General features: G+C 38.5%; 1 protein-coding gene across 8 annotated transcripts in view; it reads left to right on the forward strand.

Annotated features, from left to right (window-relative positions):
* Positions 1-18,944, forward strand: part of PCNX2 (pecanex 2) — a 162,259-nt gene that overhangs the window by 62,021 nt on the left and 81,294 nt on the right. For all 8 annotated transcript variants that reach the window (XR_013949233.1, XM_080587013.1, XM_080587010.1 and 5 more), the window contains 5 exons: positions 6,248-6,357; positions 8,453-8,549; positions 14,158-14,250; positions 14,729-14,879; positions 18,266-18,407. Coding sequence is in view for 7 of the 8 variants with exons in the window: in XM_080587013.1 (XP_080443139.1) it covers positions 6,248-6,357; positions 8,453-8,549; positions 14,158-14,250; positions 14,729-14,879; positions 18,266-18,407 (593 nt within the window). In the remaining variant the exon portion in view is untranslated. The remainder of the gene's footprint in view (positions 1-6,247; positions 6,358-8,452; positions 8,550-14,157; positions 14,251-14,728; positions 14,880-18,265; positions 18,408-18,944) is intronic.

Raw genomic sequence — 18,944 nt, forward strand, 5'->3', positions numbered from 1 at the left:
TGTGTTCTAATTGCTATCTTGCTTGGTAAAATAGTCTAGCCTAATTTCTCTGTGCATGTTAATTATTCCAAAAGGAAAGATATTATTTCTGAAGAAGATCATTAGAAGAATAATTAATCACATGGCTTTCTTTTATTAAAACAAATAACCAATATTTATTATAGAACTGTGTTAAGTGAGTGTTTTTTTACTCATGTTTAGAACTACAGAAACTATATATACACACCTACAATAGAATGAATTAATTTCTAAATTTGGCTGCGTTATGTTAGAGTAGCAAATTCACATCAGTTAATTCTTTGCTCTAGAACTCTCATTTTAAGAAAAAAAAATCAAAAATAAGAATTGAGGAATTGTTTTGGGGTATGTTGACAAAACAGCGCAAGTACTCAAGTTAACTTTCAACATGTGAACACAAGCTCCAAGGACTGAGGTGAATAGGCTTGTGCTGAAATCCCATGCCTTGTTCAGATTGATTTTGTTGTTGAACTATGTTGTACAAAATCAACTGAGGGGCTCTGTGAAAAAGCAGCTGCAGGATAAACGTATCATTAGTTTAACTTCATTGTCATCAATTCTGTTTGGATAAGTCTCCTGAAGATATTATTATATAGTGTACTTGGGGTTTCATCCTATGATTTGCAGACAAAATTTGGCTTGCCCAAAATGTTCATGTGGCTCTGAAACTTTTTCTCAATGACCTTCCAGCTGCTTTGCCATCACATTACCAGAGAAGTTTCTCTGTAATGTCTAAAATGCGTGTAGCACCTAAAAGATGATGGATGGCTCTCAAATGTTGTGCTAGTAGTGAATGGGCAAGTTGGAGCATATGGCAGGCTGCTTATATGTCCCATCGTATGACTTGATTAGAAGTATATGATGTGATGGGAAAAAAAAAAAAAAAAGGCCAAAATTGTAGATAGAGTGAATAGAGTATTACATCTAAAATTTTAACAGTTGCTCCAGAAAAACCCATAACACAAAGTGGCTGGAATTTCAGGTCTCCAGCTGCATATTTGAAACCTTGAGGACTTGTCTGACTATCAGGACAGGATGATATTCATCACAGGTGTCAGTCAAAGGCACATATTGCAAGAGGAGCAGATTTTCAAATCATGGTTGTGTCCTGGTGAGGCTGGTGAACAGAAATCGTGCTGTCTGGTGATGACTGTGAGTCGCCTGAATATATTTTTGGTTTACAGTCATGTTCTCCCAGTCAAGTAGAGGTGGTTTGGCTACAGCTTTCTGGTGCTCTGACGCATCTTTTTGTACATCTTATCACATGGCACATCCATGTCATGAGTGGTAAGACACCAGCTGCTTCTCCAGCCTTACATACAACAATACTGTGTACTGTGACCTTGACTTCAGATAAGAGAGAAGATAAATGCCTTTGCTTCTGAAGTGCAAAGACCTGAGCTTCTCCTGGTTGCTTTGAGATTTTTTCATCTTCTAGACTTGTGTTTAATGATTTCATCACTCCTCATTCCAGTTCTTTCCAGGTCCTCCAAGAACTTTCGTTTAGTTTTTGTTTAACAAAAAGCTCTCAATCCTAGATATAGTTTTATTACTTCTTTGTTGTCAGTCCTTGGACTATTACATCTAATAGCATCACTTTTTTCAGCTTTCTGCTTTTTTGAAGCTATTGGGTAACAGAGTTTAGTTTAAAATTATCTACATTCACTTCAGCCTGGCTTTATTTCTGATCTCAGCTTCAGTCTTGAACAGAAATTGGCAGCTCTAATAGCTACCTTGGCTTTGATATATGAAAGGGTTACCTCTTTTCCCTGGAGGAGATGTTTTTATTTTCAGATATTATATCCATCAGATTGGAGACACAGGAACTTCCATGCCATCTATTTCACTTGAGTAGAATTGCCTGATGTGCTGATTTTTTGTCTCCCACTCCATCTGTTTTGTGTTTTTTGTGCAAATATTATTTTTTTAATATCTGTTAAATAAAATCAGGTATGCCTATTTTTTTCAACCAACATTCGTTCTGGAATTTAGTCATCTTTATACCTGTCTTCAGCACCCAGTGTGTCAGTGTGTTGCTAAGGGACAGAGGAGCACATTCTCAAATCTTTCTGGAATCAGGCAGTCCTTCTCTTCTGCCTTCTGTTTCAATCAGCTGTTTTGGATTTCAAACTTAACCAGAGCCAGTTAATCATTTGTGATCCTTTTTTTTTTGTTGTTGTTTTTTAACAACTTAAGGAACTTCTTGTGGGTTATCTTAATCAGTCGGGAAAACTTTCAGATGTTGGACCTGGCTCCAAAAATTTGATTGATAATGATATGAATGTGTTCATATGTGGCACAGCTGCCTCCTCCAGTTCTGTAATATTTTTTTAAATGAAAGCTATATCATTTCCATTACCTTAAATCTGAAGAAAGTATTCTCTGGTAATTTATTTATCACTTCAATGGGCAGTTACTAAAAATCCTGTGAGTATTTTAAGCCATTCTCATCTTACAATTGTTGTAGTTTGTTTCCCTGCTTAATGAGTTCTAAACTCATTAATCAGAATAACAATGCTTCTTGATTCCTGTTTTCAACAACACAGGCTTCATCTGTGTACCAATAATTTTGAAATATGTGTCTTACGGTTTTATAATGGGAAAGTATTACAAGCATACATCTCCCTCTGTCTGCTAAGACTGTCCAAAACGTTTCTAAACAGCACTGAATGGGCCCATGTGTATACACAGAATTCCCGCATGTGTAAGTGACCAAAAATAGAAGTATAGGATTATTAGACAGCTTTATTTCTACTTGATAAAATGCTTCCAGCACTGTTGGAGGTTTTGAAGACAAGGCTCATCAATTTTATGTACTTTCCAATTTAGAGACCCCTGAGGTTCAAGCAAGAACTATTAGGAATGTTAATTTGGGAGAGAGTTGTCAGATATCACGTATTTCACTGACTGATGTTTGCAGCTGTAGTCAGACTTGCACTTCAGTTGTAACCTCAGTAGTTATGCTCTTAGATCTCTGTGCGTATAATAGAAGCTTCTTGTCCAGATATAATAGAAAAGTGTATTTTGTTTGCAGAATCTAACGTGGCCTGAGGTTACTTTTTTAGAAGTATGTCACTGCATAGGAATGTAGAAAACTGCAATTCTTGTTTAGGATAAACTCAGTATGATATGTAACGTGAGCATTCATGCCTCCTGTCCGAAGTCATTGCCCATCTCACTCTCTAGCCCAGGAATTCCAGTCACAGGCTGAGACCCTGTTGAGTAAGGTGAAATACACACGTGCATGCACGTCCATGCATCAGTGCCATCCTTAAGGATTTTAAATTTCAGCAATGAAAATACAGCTACGGATGGCCGTTGGGAGTGCAAAGAAAGAGACAACATCAATCAAAATGGATAGCGCTATCTGTCTTGTGGTAGTTCATCACTTTCCAAGGTTTTGGAGGTCTTCTGGGAAAGTAAAGTTATGTTTTCTTTGATGGGAAGATAAGGCTGGTGGGCATCCCTCTCTAGAATATCTCTAGCAAGTTTAATGCAAGGGCTGTGAATAATTAACGATTTCTGGTCGTTAGTGTTCAATGGAAACAGAGTATCCATGGTAACATAGCTATCTTACAGTTAACATGGACTTGTTCTCTTCAGGGTTACCATTTTCTTAAAGCTTTTTGGGCAGGGTGTTATTCCCTTTTACAGTTTCATTCAGATAGCGAGAAATGCTATCATCTATTTTTGAACTTAGAAAATATTTACTATTTAACATCACTCATGTGGAATGGCTGGCAACAGGTGTCCTGCTTTTTGCATAATATGAGCAATAGCATAGATCCATGATGAAGCTGAAGAGTAGAAGTAAAGAGAAGAACAGAAGAAGATTGGTTGAATACTGATGAAATGATGAGAGAGTGGGAAATTAGAAGGTCTATGAGCTTTGTGGAGACTAATTCCTGTTGTTCTTCATATTTAAAAAAAGAAAAAAGTCACTGTGCAAAACATCTTCACCATTTCTTCCTTGAATTAGCATCGTTGAATGATGCTAATGCTCGAGCAATCTATAAAGTCTTTGAGTTTAGAGGACTGTTCTGTTTCAAAAAAAAACAAGGGGGAGTGAGTTAATAATACAAAAACCATACAACCACAAAAAAAACCACCAAGAATTCTACTTACTACAATGGTTCTGCTGTGTTCAGAGCACTCTGTCTCTGAAGTAGGACGTGATTTATTTTAGCATACCTTTCCAAAGATAAAGGTTTGTTACGTGCATTTTTTTTTAAGGGAAGAAAGAAGCAAAAGGGATAAATCATGTAGGACAGAAAGCTACTATCGCCACTTATTTTTAAACATACACTTTCCTCCCTACCTCTACAAGTGGTAAAAGGCTTGTAAGTTCAAAGCCACTTTTATCTTCCTTTTTAGTGGATTGTTTGGGGATTAGGCAATTCTGTGGTTGAAGGGGAACACCCCCCCCCCCCAAACACTGTATCTGTTTTAACTCACCACTTTCATCCTTAACCCTGTAAGACCATTTGAGTTGTTTTAAAAATGACTACGTGAGTGTCTGCATCAAAGTCAAAACTCTATGTGAAAGCACTACATGTCGCCTCAACCAAATGAGGTAGAGTAGGCAGTCAAATTCATGTCTGGGTTGACAGATAATACCAGTTTCCAAGACTAAAACCTGTCATTCCTGTTTTCCCACTGAGAAGAATCATTGTCCAATTATCGACTATATTGTTTTTTTCATCTTTTTAATTTAAAGCTCTACCAGGCATCATTAGAGGGGGAGGAAAATGACAAAATGGAGCGGGGTGCATCACTGATGCTAGAGAAATGACACCTTTGTGCATTCTCAGCTTTTGTAAAACATTGTGTAGCATTGTTCTGGAAAATCCTGCTCCCTAGGCAGCAAATATTGATGCTTGTCCTGTCTGCCTTCCTAGCTCCCTGACAGCTGAGTTTTCAGGAGACAAGGGAGAGGTACTTTGGAAGTGGAGCACAGGCTAGCCAAACACAGAAGCTGCTCATAGTATAGAGAAAATTGGGAAGTAAAGAGCTCCTGAGACATTACTATGGGGAATCAGCCATGTAGGGTTTTCCAGTAGAAAGAGTGTGGAATGATTTCTCAAACTGATACATTTCAACACCAGATATATGGACAGGCTCTTTATAATGTTTTGCTTTTGTAAGAAGTTGCAGGGCAAAGAGGCAGTCGCACTACGTGGTTATGCTGCCCTGGAAGCGCAGTGCGTATTGGGATAGTCTACAATCCAGCCACATGCAAAACGTTTTGGCTTTAACTACTTTTCTACAGTGTCTTGAAGAACATGAATTCCTGACCTGAGACTGAGCATGGGAAAAGCTAAACCAAAATGTATTTGGCTCAATACCTGGAAACAACTAAACAAAGAACAGAACTGGATGGCAAAGTTTAACTTGATCAGGTAGAAGTTGTGTGGAAGCATGGAACATGTCTAGTGAGTGAAATGGCTGTGGATCTGATTCACCAAGTTTGTGTGTCCTTCACAGCCAGAATTTCTGTCCTTTTACAACCAGTACTCACAAGTATTTAAGATTAATTTGTAGCTGAGGATGCCACAGATGAGGCTGGTCATGATAAGTATTCATTAAGCTTCCTATTCCTCCTTCTATTATCTCTAGCAAATTTTAGCTGCCTAAGTCACCCAGAGGTAATTTCTCATCTTGATTATGCTTAGAGTGTGCTAGTGAGTGTGTAAATTGTCTCTTCCTGCTCAGGGACAGTGGCTAAACATGCAGGGCCTAGATGTACCATATAAAGCAGCAGAAGGATTTAGGAGTGAGGTGCCAGGGACTACACCCCAGCTAGGTGGAACTGGCATTTGTTGCAAGCAAGCTGGCCACAGGTCAAGTAAATCGCAGAATCAATTTAGAGTTTAGATAAATACAGTGGAAATGATTTCACTCGCATCTCATTTTAATGAAAAGTTGCCTCTAGAGTTTCACTAAAGAGAAAAGAAAACGTGTTTTTCATGTACTTTCTTAGCTGATTGCTGATAATAGAGGAATTACAGTAGTATAATCACAAAGCGGGTCTGTAATATTGCAGTCTTTTTCACAATGATAGACTTTGAAATGATAAAGGATTGTCAAACCTTGGTAGATGGCATACAGATTTAGGTGATGTGCATTTAACGTTACATGCACACCGTGGCCTACTTAAAAATGAAAAATAAAAAAATATAGTACTGCATTCCTAACTTGCAAATGCTCTGCTTTTTGTCCCCCTGTTCAGGAGCCCTGGGATGCGCAGCACATTCCAGCACTGTTTTCTGCTTTCTGTGGTCTGTTAGTTGCACTTTCTTATCACCTCAGCAGACAAAGCAGTGACCCATCTGTACTGATGTAAGTTGCCTGCAATTGTTGTTTATTGATTTCACTATACAGCACAAAAAATGTGGTTTGCTCAGAGTCATATCTGGATTTCAGAACTGTGGGGATTGTCTCCCAAAATTACTGTGGTGAGGTAGAAATTCCTCAGCACGTCTGCCTGCATGGTTCGTGTCAGTCCTGTTAAGTAAATGAAGTGCTGCAGTCAGATCAGCAGTAGGGCTGGTGCTCTTTACACAGCTCTTCCAAATTCTTTAGGGCAGATTTTACCCTCTGGGAAATTGCATGCTTGCCATATTGGAGGATAGTGATTTAGTTGAGGGGACTTGCAGACTTCTGGAATTACAGAACATTCATTGGGTGGCACCTTGGCAAGGAGAAAGGACTTCTGATTTGTGGGGAAGATGGCTTAGGGTCAGTATCAGTAGACAGTGCCTCTCCAAGATCGACTCTTCCCTTTTCTGCTCCGATATACTTCGCTAAAGGTAGCAGAAGAGAGTTTGTGTGTATTGAGAGTGGATGCTGGGAACAAGGGAGATCCAAGGAAGTCCCAACATTGTGATCTGACAGTTGAGGTGATGTGAGAGAGGTCTTTAGATGCAACTTCTTTCCTGTGTGAGAGTTGTGTTATGTGACTGTTATGGGGGCTGTGGTTGTGCAAAAGCAGCTGGGCATCTATATGTATGGCTGTGGGATTAAGCATGCAAGCAGGTTTCATGCTGCCATTATTACCATGTCTTCTAGGATTCTGCTTCACAGGCAGCTTGGTCTTATCCTGGCATAGTGCAGAGAGCTTATGAGGAAATCCAGAGGCTCTCTCCTCTCAGTTTTGTGAGGTGTGTTGTATATGTCATGAGGTGAGGCTCATAACTATATGAAGATTGTAGTAGGCTTGCGGTAAGTCAGGCTGGTTGGCCACACAGTTTTGTAAAGGAGGGCAGAAGTGAGATATTAACAGAAATGGGCTACCCAGTAAATCTCACTGAAGAGCTGATAAATTCTTTCTTCAACATTCAGAAGATTGAGGGAATCTGAAATTTAGACGTTATTAGGTCGTAGTGTGGCAAAGTAAAAAGAGCTGCTTATATCTACTGTCTTTATCTGAAGCCTACTGTGTCTTGCACTGGCATCAATTAGGCCTGGATCAAGTTCTGTGTAGGCAGCATGTAACTCATAGGCCATTATAGGATGGAACTCAGGTACAAAAGGAAGTAAAGCTGTGTGCTGTATTGGGGAGGTTTATTTAGCTTCAGAGTAGAATACACGCAGGTAAATTGCAAATCAGCATGTAAGTGTGAACTCTTTCAATTTTGGAGTAATTTAAATGTATATTTTCTGCCCCACTCTCCAGGAAAGACACACCAGTTCATTAACTTCCTTAATAAAGTAAAAACTTGTATTTCCTTAAACTTCTAAATCTAGCTCCTGATTCCATAATATTCTTAATCAAATCCTCAGCAGCTGAAAAAGTTGTTAAATATCTTGTTTAGGTTTATGTGTACAGCAACATCAAACGTTCTTTATGCAATCGTGATGAAAATGTATAATCCTTAAGAAAAAAAAAAAAGAAAAAGAAAAGAGGTTTAAGACGTTTTTTTAAACAGCTCTAAAACTTAATTAAAGGAAGTTAAGGGGATTGGAAACAGTGTTTAAAGGATGGCCTGTGGCATAAACTTCAAGATGGAGAAGGTAGCACATAAATCTTGAACTGGGGATTAATATGCAATTTATACAGAAATGGCCTCTCTGGCCTTTCTAATGTGGGTCTAGAGAACTCTCATATTGGTTTCAGCTTAGCTGAATTATTAATAAAGGGCATGAATACCACAGTACCCTCTTAGCTCATTCCTCTGAATGACACAGGCACATTGATTGGACTGCTCTGGTTGTGAGACTCCTTGACATTTTGATGAGGAAGCTGTACCCTGATCAAAGGTAGAGCTGGTTTGTATCAATCTCCAGCTATACAGAGATAAGATAGCTACTGCATACATGAGGAAGGAAAACCGTGGCTGTTCTACCTCCTCTGCTCCTTCCCCTGCTCCCCCCACTGCAAATATTCATGTCTGTTAGACATGTTCAGAAGTATCCTTTTTTTTTTCTTTAACAGGTCCCTTATTCAATGCAAATATGTGCCTCGCTTTCTGCGTCAACAGTTTGAAGATTCATCAGCAGATCCACTCCCAGAAAAGATGAGAGAATCAGTGGTAAGACCTTTTCTTTCATTACTTTCTGCGTGAAGTGTTCTCCCATCCATTTTCCCCATTGAGAAATCTTCTCAATATTCTTAATTACTAATTTAAATATTTAAACTACTAAAAACAGAAAGCGGAAGGATATCTGTCCTGTTCCTTTAAATCCACAAACTTAAACTGTGGGAAGTACTTCCAGACCTTCTCTTCAGAGAGGCCTGAAGGGAGAACTGGTATCCAGGAGAGGTTGATCTCATGGAGTTCATGTGGGAAGATCATCAAGTTTCTCAAAGTGTTAAGGGGCATTAGAGATTTCCTAGAGTCATGAACTGTCATGTTCTTAGCTGTCAGAGAGCCATTCTTCCTGATCACATCCTAATGCCTGCTTATGAGCATTTACAGCAAAGGCAGTTATTCCTAAAATCCTGAATACTTGCAGAATCAAGGAGCGCTCAGTGTCTGGGAGACAGACCACCTTCTTTGACCTTCAGACACAGCCTGAGAGTCAAAAGTGCCAAGGGGTACAGGCCACTAGTATGGTAGCTGCCCTGGCCTCCAGGTGTCCCTTCATATGGATGCATCTCTCTCGTATATCTTGTATCATGTGTGATGGACATTTCATAAGGTGTTACATAGCCTAAATTAAGCACATGAGTTTAATCCATTACATCAATATTTTCTGCTTTTCATTGCTTAGCTGCTGCTTAAATTATTTCCTACCAAGTACAATGTTAAATTGTTTACTATAATAAGGCCCACATAAGATTAAGTGATATGTCTGTTCCTCCTTGGCTTTTTTGAGCTTCAGCTTCTTGCAAACTGAGCCACACTGCAATGTGAATGTAGTAACAGGAAAAAAAAAAAGGAAAAAAGTTTTTTGCTATATTTGGTGTGTAGATTTTTGCCACAAGTCATTGTCAGTCCACTCTTGTACACAGACACTGTATTGCAGATGCAATGGAAAGCTTCTCTTTCTCTGGTATTTATATCCCACTTGTATCTTTTGCTGATAGCACCCATCTTGGAGCAGTACAGAGTCTGATCTCATCTGTTCTGCAGAGGGACTCTTGCCAAGGGACCGAAGCAGTTAATACAGCTGTCCACTTAATTGGTTTCATTTCACAGTGCAGAGGGAAACCTTGAGCAATGCTTCAATACATTGAAGAAAACAACAACACAACAAAAGAATGAACAAATTCACATCTAAGATCTTGATTGTATTTTCAAAATGGAGTTATGCTGCTGACTCCAGACCTGTTTTTGTGCCAGTAATGTGGATAGGGGTCTCATGTCTTATATTCACACAGTTACCATGTGGGTCAGCTGTACTGGGGCCCTTCAGCCACTGGAGCTGAAGATGCAGAAGCAGAGGGAGGAACACTGTGGGACTGGCCACACACAGGACTCCATTTCTTCACCATGTTTCTTATCATGATTTTGCAAGCATGGTTTGGTGGGGTTTTTGTTTCTTTGTGTCTGCTTTTTTTTGGGAGATGTGTTTTACTAATTTATTTATTTATTATTTTTTATTTTTAATTAATTGGGATTCCTGCACGTTTTGCTCCCCAGGATATAGCTGGTTTGTGGGGATTGGCAATCTTCTGCTCTGTATATTTGACGCTCCATGCCACTGCTATTTCTAGACAGAGGCTGCTTTCTTTCAGTGTTGTTGGAGCTTGCTAGCTCTTCACCTTCCTTTTTTTTTTTTTCCCATATGTGTGGGTTTCCTTCAGTCTTTATAAAAACTATGAGCAAACGTGTTTGCTTACAATGTCAACTAGCTATGCTAATTCTTCCACAATGAGAATTCTCTTGAAGAACAACAGAGCAATTTCTGGTTAATGCAGGCTGTTTGTCTAGTCCCTGTGTTATCTGGTATCTATGTCTTAATTAAGCATTTTAACCAGTTTGCCAGGAGACTCCCCCTGTATGTAATAATATAGCAAGTAGTGAAGAATTGAAGCAGCAAAAAACGCATGTGCATCAAGTTTGATGAACACAGTCAAGCCACAGTCTCTACTGACTGGCCTCAGCAATAACAATCACGTGTTTGTCAGGACTCAACTGACTTTAAAAGCAAATTTAAATTCAACTTAAAAAAAAAATAAATCTGAGTGCTCCTCTGTGAGTAGAATAATCCTAACCCCCGGCCAGTGCCAGTGATGTAAAAATGTGCCAGTGATGTTTAAATTCCACACAAAACAGCCAGCCCTGCCCAGGTCTATATATACATGTATGTTATGCATAACATGCCATTTAAATGAGGCCCTTTAAAATCAGAAATCCTGAGGCATACAAAACCAATTCACATTGTTAAGCAGCTGAAAGCAAACAAGGTTAATACTGAAAATTAATCTGTTGTATTCTGTAGTGGCTTCATATTAATGTTAGCAGTAATAAATACAACATCTCTAATGTTTAGTTACATGACCTTTACTATTTCCCTTTGCTTGAATAGCTGTGTAAGAATTGCCAGCTTTGGAAGCCTGAATTGTAAAGCAGCTGTGATGGATAATTGACCATTCAACTTTGAGAATGGAGCTTCCTACCATTATAATTAATTTCTATAGGCATCCACATGGCTGATTGCTAGATTAACCAGTGGCTTGAGGGTGTTAATGTGTTACATTCAAACCCAGGTTCCTTCCTGGCCTTTAATACAAACATCTAGATAATCAGTGAAAGGCTTTGTACAAAGCTCCAAAAGTGTAATCAAAAATAATAATAAAAAATCCTGCTATAATATGTAAAATCTCTGAGGCATTAAATGCAGTGTTGTTGGGTCAGGGTTTCTTTGTTGCCTTGACTGTAAAATGGAGGGAAAAAGAAAAAGAACACCTGCTTGCACCCCAAACCATAACACAGTGGTAATGACTCTCTCATTGAAGAGATTTAAACTGTGATCAGAGCCTAACTTTCCTATATTGGATCAAATACAAGAAAGGATTTAAGCGACACATTGTAGGGTGATTCAACATTCAATTCATAAGTGCCTGTGGTTGGGAATGGAATCCAAAGTCCCGCTAGATAGTTGGATTTAAATGCAGGATGGAGGACAGAGTTGTGTAGAGGTAGGCATGTGCTTTGCAACAGCTAGCAAGGTCCAAGGATGCCAAGTGCAGGAGAGGGTCCTGTGTCCCATCCATGAAAACTGCAGGAAGATGCCTTCACCACTCACTTTGAGTTTCACAGCTTTCAGTCCCCACCTGCTTTTTTTTTTTTTTCTTCTTCTTCTGGTGAGCTGGATAGTAAGTCTTGCTTTAAAACCACAGGCCTTTTCCTGTGTGTTATGTTAATTTGTCAAAAGCAGTGAGAGAACCTTAAAAAGAGCACTTACAAAGTCAAAGATGGGAATTATCATGGAAATACCATGCAGTACAGTCTGTGTAATACAGTTTGCTCTCTTTGGTGAGCTGGCCTGAGCATGGAATGGAAAGCTTGGATGCCTTTTCCCCCTGCCCCCAATATCTATTATTGTCACTACTGATTTTATAGCTAAGTTCTTAATGTTTGATATAGTTCTTAAAACGGCAGCTTCTTCAGTCACATGATTATGAAAACAACTCAGCTGTCATTTTAATAGTAATCCTTTTTGCTTGTGGAGGAGAGCTTGAAAATATGATTGGCATGTGTTTGTTCTTATAAGCTTGTTTTAGATTATTGAGTAGTTGGATTCAGCTGCACACAAATGATACTTACTGAAGACTTTTCATAATACATCTCCACAAAAGGGCTGAAGTACGGTGCTGCATAAACCTGGCACTGCTCAACTTTCTCAGATACTGAGTTTTATAACCTCAATACTGCTGCTTTTTATTGCCTTTGTGTGAAGTAGCTTTAAAATTTTGCAAACGTTAAAAAAATATGTCAGTTATATGAGCTGGTAATAATTCCCTTATTGGGGTTTTGACCACAATTTTTCAGTACTGCTACATGTACTAAATCCCCAATATTTGCTAGTGAGAGAAGCTCTAAACTGACTGTGGAGAACCTGTGGGGATGTGTAGGGGTCAGAAGTTTGTTCAGTAAAGATGACCTTCTCTGTAAGGTCCCTAATGTGATTTTCCTGTTGCATATGGTGGCCAACAAGCAAGGGACAAGGCCAGCAGCGCTGGGTTCTGGAAAGATGGTTCGGGAGGAATCCGACCTAGCTCTCCTCCTGTGCCTTGTCCTGCAGTCCTTCCTGATCACGGTACTGCCTGAAGAGGGCACAGCCTGAGGAGTAGAGGGAGTGCTGCTCTTCTGCAAGGATGGCTTTCTGAGCAAACTGAGAAAAGAAAGGACAGGTTTTATTGCTTGAGAATTCAGCTAAACTGGATTGGAGTTTCATGGGACAAAGCAAAAGTACTTTTTGAGCCTGAAGGCTTTTTAGTCCTGCTGAATTTCAAAGGCCTGCTGCAGCAAGTGGAAGTGTTGATGCTGGTGACCTTTTACTAAGCATTTCTCAAAACAGACAGTGATAGGCAGCCTAAATATAGTGGTTGCTGCCAGCTTCCCCTGTAATTCACAGCCCTTCTGTTGTTCGCTTCTTCTACTTTCTTTGTTTATCTCCCTTATTCTTAGGTTTGCTATCACAGCATTATTTTATGTTTTCTTTTTCTTGTCTCTGATGAAATGAATGAAGGCTACCTAGATTGCAGCACCAGGAAATTGGATGTTTTTCAAATTCTAACAAAGTGTTGTATTCCACATGTTGTTTCTAGATGTCTTTGAATTAAAGTATAAGTCAGTATTTAAACCAAGAGCTACAAATAGTTACTTGTGTGATAACTTAGTACAAGTATTGAGTGCTGAACTTAAACATCCCTCTTATAAATCTAGGACAAGATTTTCATTTACTGGGAAAGACGTTTGAGTGACCTCTGAAGTACAATTCAGAAGATCACAGAGCTCAAAAGCTATCTTGTTTACTTGTTTACTGAGAATGACATTTTAATCACAAGAAAAATGGGCGGCTGGAAAGACCATGATATTTTCTAATCTTTCAAAACAAAATTACTCCTACTGTAGTTATAGATCTTTATATAAACGCAGACTTGTCCTTGCATTATCATTCAGTGATACCAGAAAACGCCTTGTCTGAAATCCATAAAGTCTTGCTGAAATTTGGCTTCTGATACAGAAAACCAGAGAATGGGACGTGTGACTTTAGAACATCAGAAACAGAAGTTAATATGTTTATTACGACATTGTAGAACTGCATGAGTCATTTCAGTAATGCAAGAAAAAGTAAAACTGAAGCAATCGTATTGCTTGCAAATAGGTCAAGGAACCAGAATTTTGATTTCCCAAACCAAAAAACTGTAACGTGAAAGAATTATATTCCTTAAACAGAATCAGACTCAGTATGAAAATGTATTGCTTTTATTTCTGCAATGTTAAAACCAAATTTTAAAATGTGGTTTAAAAGTAGGCACGATGAATTTAAACATGGTTACTTTGACAAATCTAGCATATGAAGAAATAATTTCACAAAGCAAGAGTGGAGAAAATACTTTTTTATCAGGGAGTGATGATTAGCCTTAACACAATGCAGACTGCGAGTACTTGAGAAGCGAGTCGCTTACTTTGACTAGTTAAAATAGTATTGGCTTGCTAATTTTGTATAAAATAATTTTCACAGAAAGAAATTTTGAAATCGGATCTCATTGTCTGCACAGCGGCTGCTGTTCTGTCATTTGCTGTCAGTGCCAGCACTGTGTTTCTATCATTAAGGGTATGTATCATTCCTTTATTTTTTTTCTAAGGTATTATCTCTTTTATGCAAAACCACAGGATACTTTAGCTGTAAGGAATAGAAATTGAGGAAAGAGAAGTTAGGGAAAATGTATTTACTGGCCGTGATAACTTAATGCTTTTTAATTTGCAGTGCAATTAGGTTGTGGATATTTGTATTAGGCAAAGTATTACTTATCTGGTGTCTCTTCCTTTAGTCCTTTGCATATCTGCACCTCTTTTAGGATATGCAACTGGGGAGACAGAAAGGACAAACCTGATCATTTACCTTTTCTCCTCCATTTAGGGGAAAAAGAAAACAACAATTGTTCATGCACAATACGTATTTCAAAACACATCCACCTGTGTAGTCAGAGTTTGAACATGAGTTTCTAAGTGCGCAGAAATACCATTTTAGGAAATGTTTTTTATATTTTTGCAAATTATAACCATTTTTCTTTTTTTCTCACTTGGCCCAGCCATTTCTCAGCATTGTCCTGTTCGCTTTAGCATGGACCGTGGGATTTGTAACACATTACATACTTCCTCAGCTTCGCAAGCATCACCCCTGGCTGTGGATCTCCCACCCCATACTTAAAAGCAAAGAGCACCAGCAACGGGAAGTGAGAGGTTTGTAATGAAATCTTATCTAAACAATGGATGCAGTGGCTTGCAGCTTGTCTTGATTTAAAAACAAAAAATCCAGAAAGAACAGGGCTGAAGGGATAATTTATGTTTTACATTTGATAAGATGCCCCATGAGCCTTTTCTTCTCAAGGCTAAACAGTCCCAGCTCTCTCAGCCTCTCCTTGTGTGCCAAATACAACAGTCCTTTAAACATCTTGCTGGCCCTAAGCGGCCTTTCATGAGCCGTCATTTGATCTGCTTTTTTTTTTTGATTTTATATTACAATACTGTTACTTGTGTTGCCTGATAAACTGGCATTACAAATAATTTTAAAATTTAAATTTAAAGATTACAATTGAAATTGAGGTAGAACTATTTCTGCTTTCTGATATACAATTATGCATCATTTGGACAGCATGGATAACGCAAGTTAGTTTTGATTTCCATCGTAACACTTTTAGAGGAACTTAAAAATTGAAAGAAACTGTGAAAATTTCTTGATGACTTGTTCTCGTTTGTCTGCTGGCTTTAGCAGTGGTGCCCTGACACCAGTATCTGTAAATATTTTAGTATACTGGGGTCTGATTTCCTGTTCTGATTTAGTTATTTCCACAAGCAGAGAGTATACTTTGAGAAGGACAGTTTTTTTCCCCTGGCTCTCATCTTGTATTTGCTACCAGCCAAAAGCTTGCTTGTCATTTTTTGATGGATCCTGTGCCTTAATCATTCTCAATATATGTTCCTGAGGTTTTGGAAGACCATGTTGTCAGAACACAGTCTGCTGAGGGACTTTAATCTGTTCAGCTAGGCAACAAAGAGTTCAGATCACTCTCTGCAAAAAAACGCATTAAGGATTTAAATTTTCTTTTAAAAAATGTGTCTTTCGAAATGATTACTTTCCAAACAAGGCTTGGTTATGAAAAGGTACCCAAGAGACATGATTGAAGGTTGCCTTTCAACTTTTACTGCAATACAGCAAGGAAAGCGTAGTAGAAATATAGATGTTTTTAAGGTTCATATCCAATTGAAAACATTGTTCAGGGCTTTCTCTCCTTGATAATCATGAAGTCTGATGTGTACCTAAGTTTCATTGTTACATCAACTTAATCATAAGACATTACTGTAGGTCTTCTTTGCTTTGTCCCTGATTAAGTCTGTCTTCATTTTTCAGAAAACGTTATTTTCCTAAATGCAATGACTCAGCTTTTGAAAAGGTTGAGGTCTACATAGAGATATGCCAGACTGATCTCCACAGATGGGTTTTCTTCTACTTTGAGATCAGACGCATTTCACATGGTACCTGCTACAGGCAGCAGGCTTTTCTGCTTCCTTTGCAGTCCTCATTTTATATGCAGTCCATTTCCTCACTTTGGGGTTTAAATATTATTGCAATGCTATGGTCTTCTGTGTAGAAAGCAGGAGTTTAATTTATTTATTTATTTGTCTATTTATTTATTTATTCCCCAGTCCCTCGGGCTGCTGCAGAGGATTTTTATCATGTTCTGAGATGAGAGGCTGAGGAGAAAAAGTTGTGTAATCCCTTTGATAGATATGTCTGAGAGGCTGTCTTCTTTCTTTTACCCTGTAAGAAAAATGTAGAAGCAGAACTTAAAGGTTACCTTTGTGTATAGCAGAAGGAGGTTGGAAAAGAACTGTATCCTGTATTTTCAGGTGTGAACAGTAACAGGACAAATACACAAAGCGAGGGGTCTGTTAGCACTATTAACTGCATGTAATTTCATTTTCAGCTTCCTAATTTTTGACAAGTGCAGTTCTTATGGTAAGGATGAATGATTGCTAGCAATTAGATGAGCAGCTGGTAATGACAATTCCACAAGTGTATTCTTGGGTTTGTTTCACAGACTTCAGATGAGTCGTTTGGACTTTCAGGCCCTCCACAATATAGCAATTTTCAGAACGGTTCTCATGACGCACCTATGACAGAACTCATTTCTTGTTATTATTTTGTATAACTGCAAGAAGAAAGACTGAGCTTAAGATGTGTGAGCTTATGGGACAACAGATGTGTAGAAAGTAATGACAGACTGTGTGAGAAGGCCTGAAGCAAAAGATTCTTAGATTCTCTTCTCCTCCTTCCCCATCTCTGCTCTTACACCCCACAGACTCTCATAAGCCATTTTCAAACCATCCACTTCTTTCCCTGGGTCCTCTGAATATGTGTGATTTTTTTCTCTCTGCATTGTCCATACATGCCTTGCCAAGTCTCTTTCTGCTCCTGTGGCTACCTTCCTTTTGGTTTATTTGATATGCACATCTCTTTATTCAAGCTCAAGTTCTTACACAGAAATTGGCTTTGGGCAGCCAGATGAAGTTCTTTAGAGCATAGGAGCTCTGAAAGCAATTTGTAGTTCGGGAGAAGGAGAGAGAGTAGAGAATAAAAGCTGGGTTCCAAAATAGACATCTGACTGTGTGTGTATAATCTTAGGAGGTAGCCTGTCAGCCTGTTGTCTTTCTCTGTCATTGAGAAGGTGGTGTGTGGCTGCATGTGTGTGTATACATAATTATTCTCATTTCTGCAGGAAAGAGTGTTGGAGATTCAGTAGCTGGTATTGTTATTTCTGAGTCAATACCAACTTCTGCCTTTTTGTGTTTGCTGTATTTTTCCAATAACCTTGTGTAGATGAGTTCAGTTAAGAAGAAAGATGCTACTGTTTTCCGTACACAAGTGTTTCTGCACTCAGTTCACCGAAGTTCTCACAGCACTTTAGTTGCACAGAACATTCAGTTCTTGTTTAATGTTCCCATTAAACCTGTGATCTTGTTAGAAAAGTCTACTGCAGAAGAAGATATTCTTTACTGGTGGGTGACGTGATCCTGGCAGATAGTTTTTATGACAGCTGTTCTTAAGGTGTCTTGAGAAACATCTGTGACAGTGTCTAGCTCCTATTACTTCTTCAGTCTTTAGATCTCAAAGGGTATTTCATTTTGTAATGAGGTCAATAATACTTTGCAGTCAAACGAACAGTATTTTGTCACTTGGAGAGAGAGGCACAAAGTTCAAATGAGGTTCCTGGTCAGAGCCGGAGCTGGAGAGGGCCTCTCCAGAACCATTGCATTACTAAAGGTGCTATTTAATACAGTGACTAGTAATTGAATTAGGTAGAATCTGCCATTTAGCATGTGCCACCTTTTATTGTTTCTGAGCATTTTCTCATGCATGTGATTATAAGAAGCAAAACAGATACTCTCCAAATTCAGAGAGCAAAATGATTTCTCTGTTGAAAAAAATATTTCTTTGTGTAATGAATTAGTTGGTTGATTGTATTTATTAATATGAACTAACTCGTATTGTTACTTCTACTGTATTGTAGTGCAAAAATGCTGATAATTTGATGAAATGGTGTATTATCTGAATTTTTTTGTTTCAGATGCTGCTCATTTGATGTGGTTTGAAAGACTCTATGTGTGGCTTCAGTGCTTTGAGAAATACATCTTGTATCCAGCTATAATACTGAATGCCCTCACCATTGATGCTTTCTCAATTAGTAAATACAAGAAGCTTGGTACACAGTAAGTTGATTTGATTATAACTCATGGCATGTGATTAGTATACTATTCGGATTTACACTGAAGACTGAGAATTGAAATTTGTTTCTGAAATAAGTCTGCTTTTCACAATTTTCCTTTGTGCCATTATTAGTTCAGTATACAATAATCATTGGCTCTGCTGAAAAAGAAAAAAAAAAAGCTACCATAGCACATGCTAAGGCATGACTCTAGTGAGAGACAGAGAAATTAAAAGATTAAAGAGCTATATATAGATATATATGGAATGTCTAAATGTCAATTAAAAGCAAGACGCACTATACTAGGCTGCAGGTGTCTGATGGGTATAAACACAGTGGGGTAACTAGAATTAATCAGATGAAAATGAGAAATCTAGGCTGGATATCAGGAAACATTTCCTAACTGAGGATTGTTAAGACTATGGCGTAGCCTCCCAGAGGAATTATCGGCAGCTTCACCACTCAAGTCAGACTAAACTGAATAAAATATTCAATAGTGTAGAATGGCAGGTAGTCCTGCATTAAGAGTGGTTTTAGGAAG

This window comes from Anser brachyrhynchus (assembly GCF_964034855.1).
Source record: "Anser brachyrhynchus genome assembly, chromosome: 3".
Lineage (NCBI taxonomy): Eukaryota > Metazoa > Chordata > Aves > Anseriformes > Anatidae > Anser > Anser brachyrhynchus.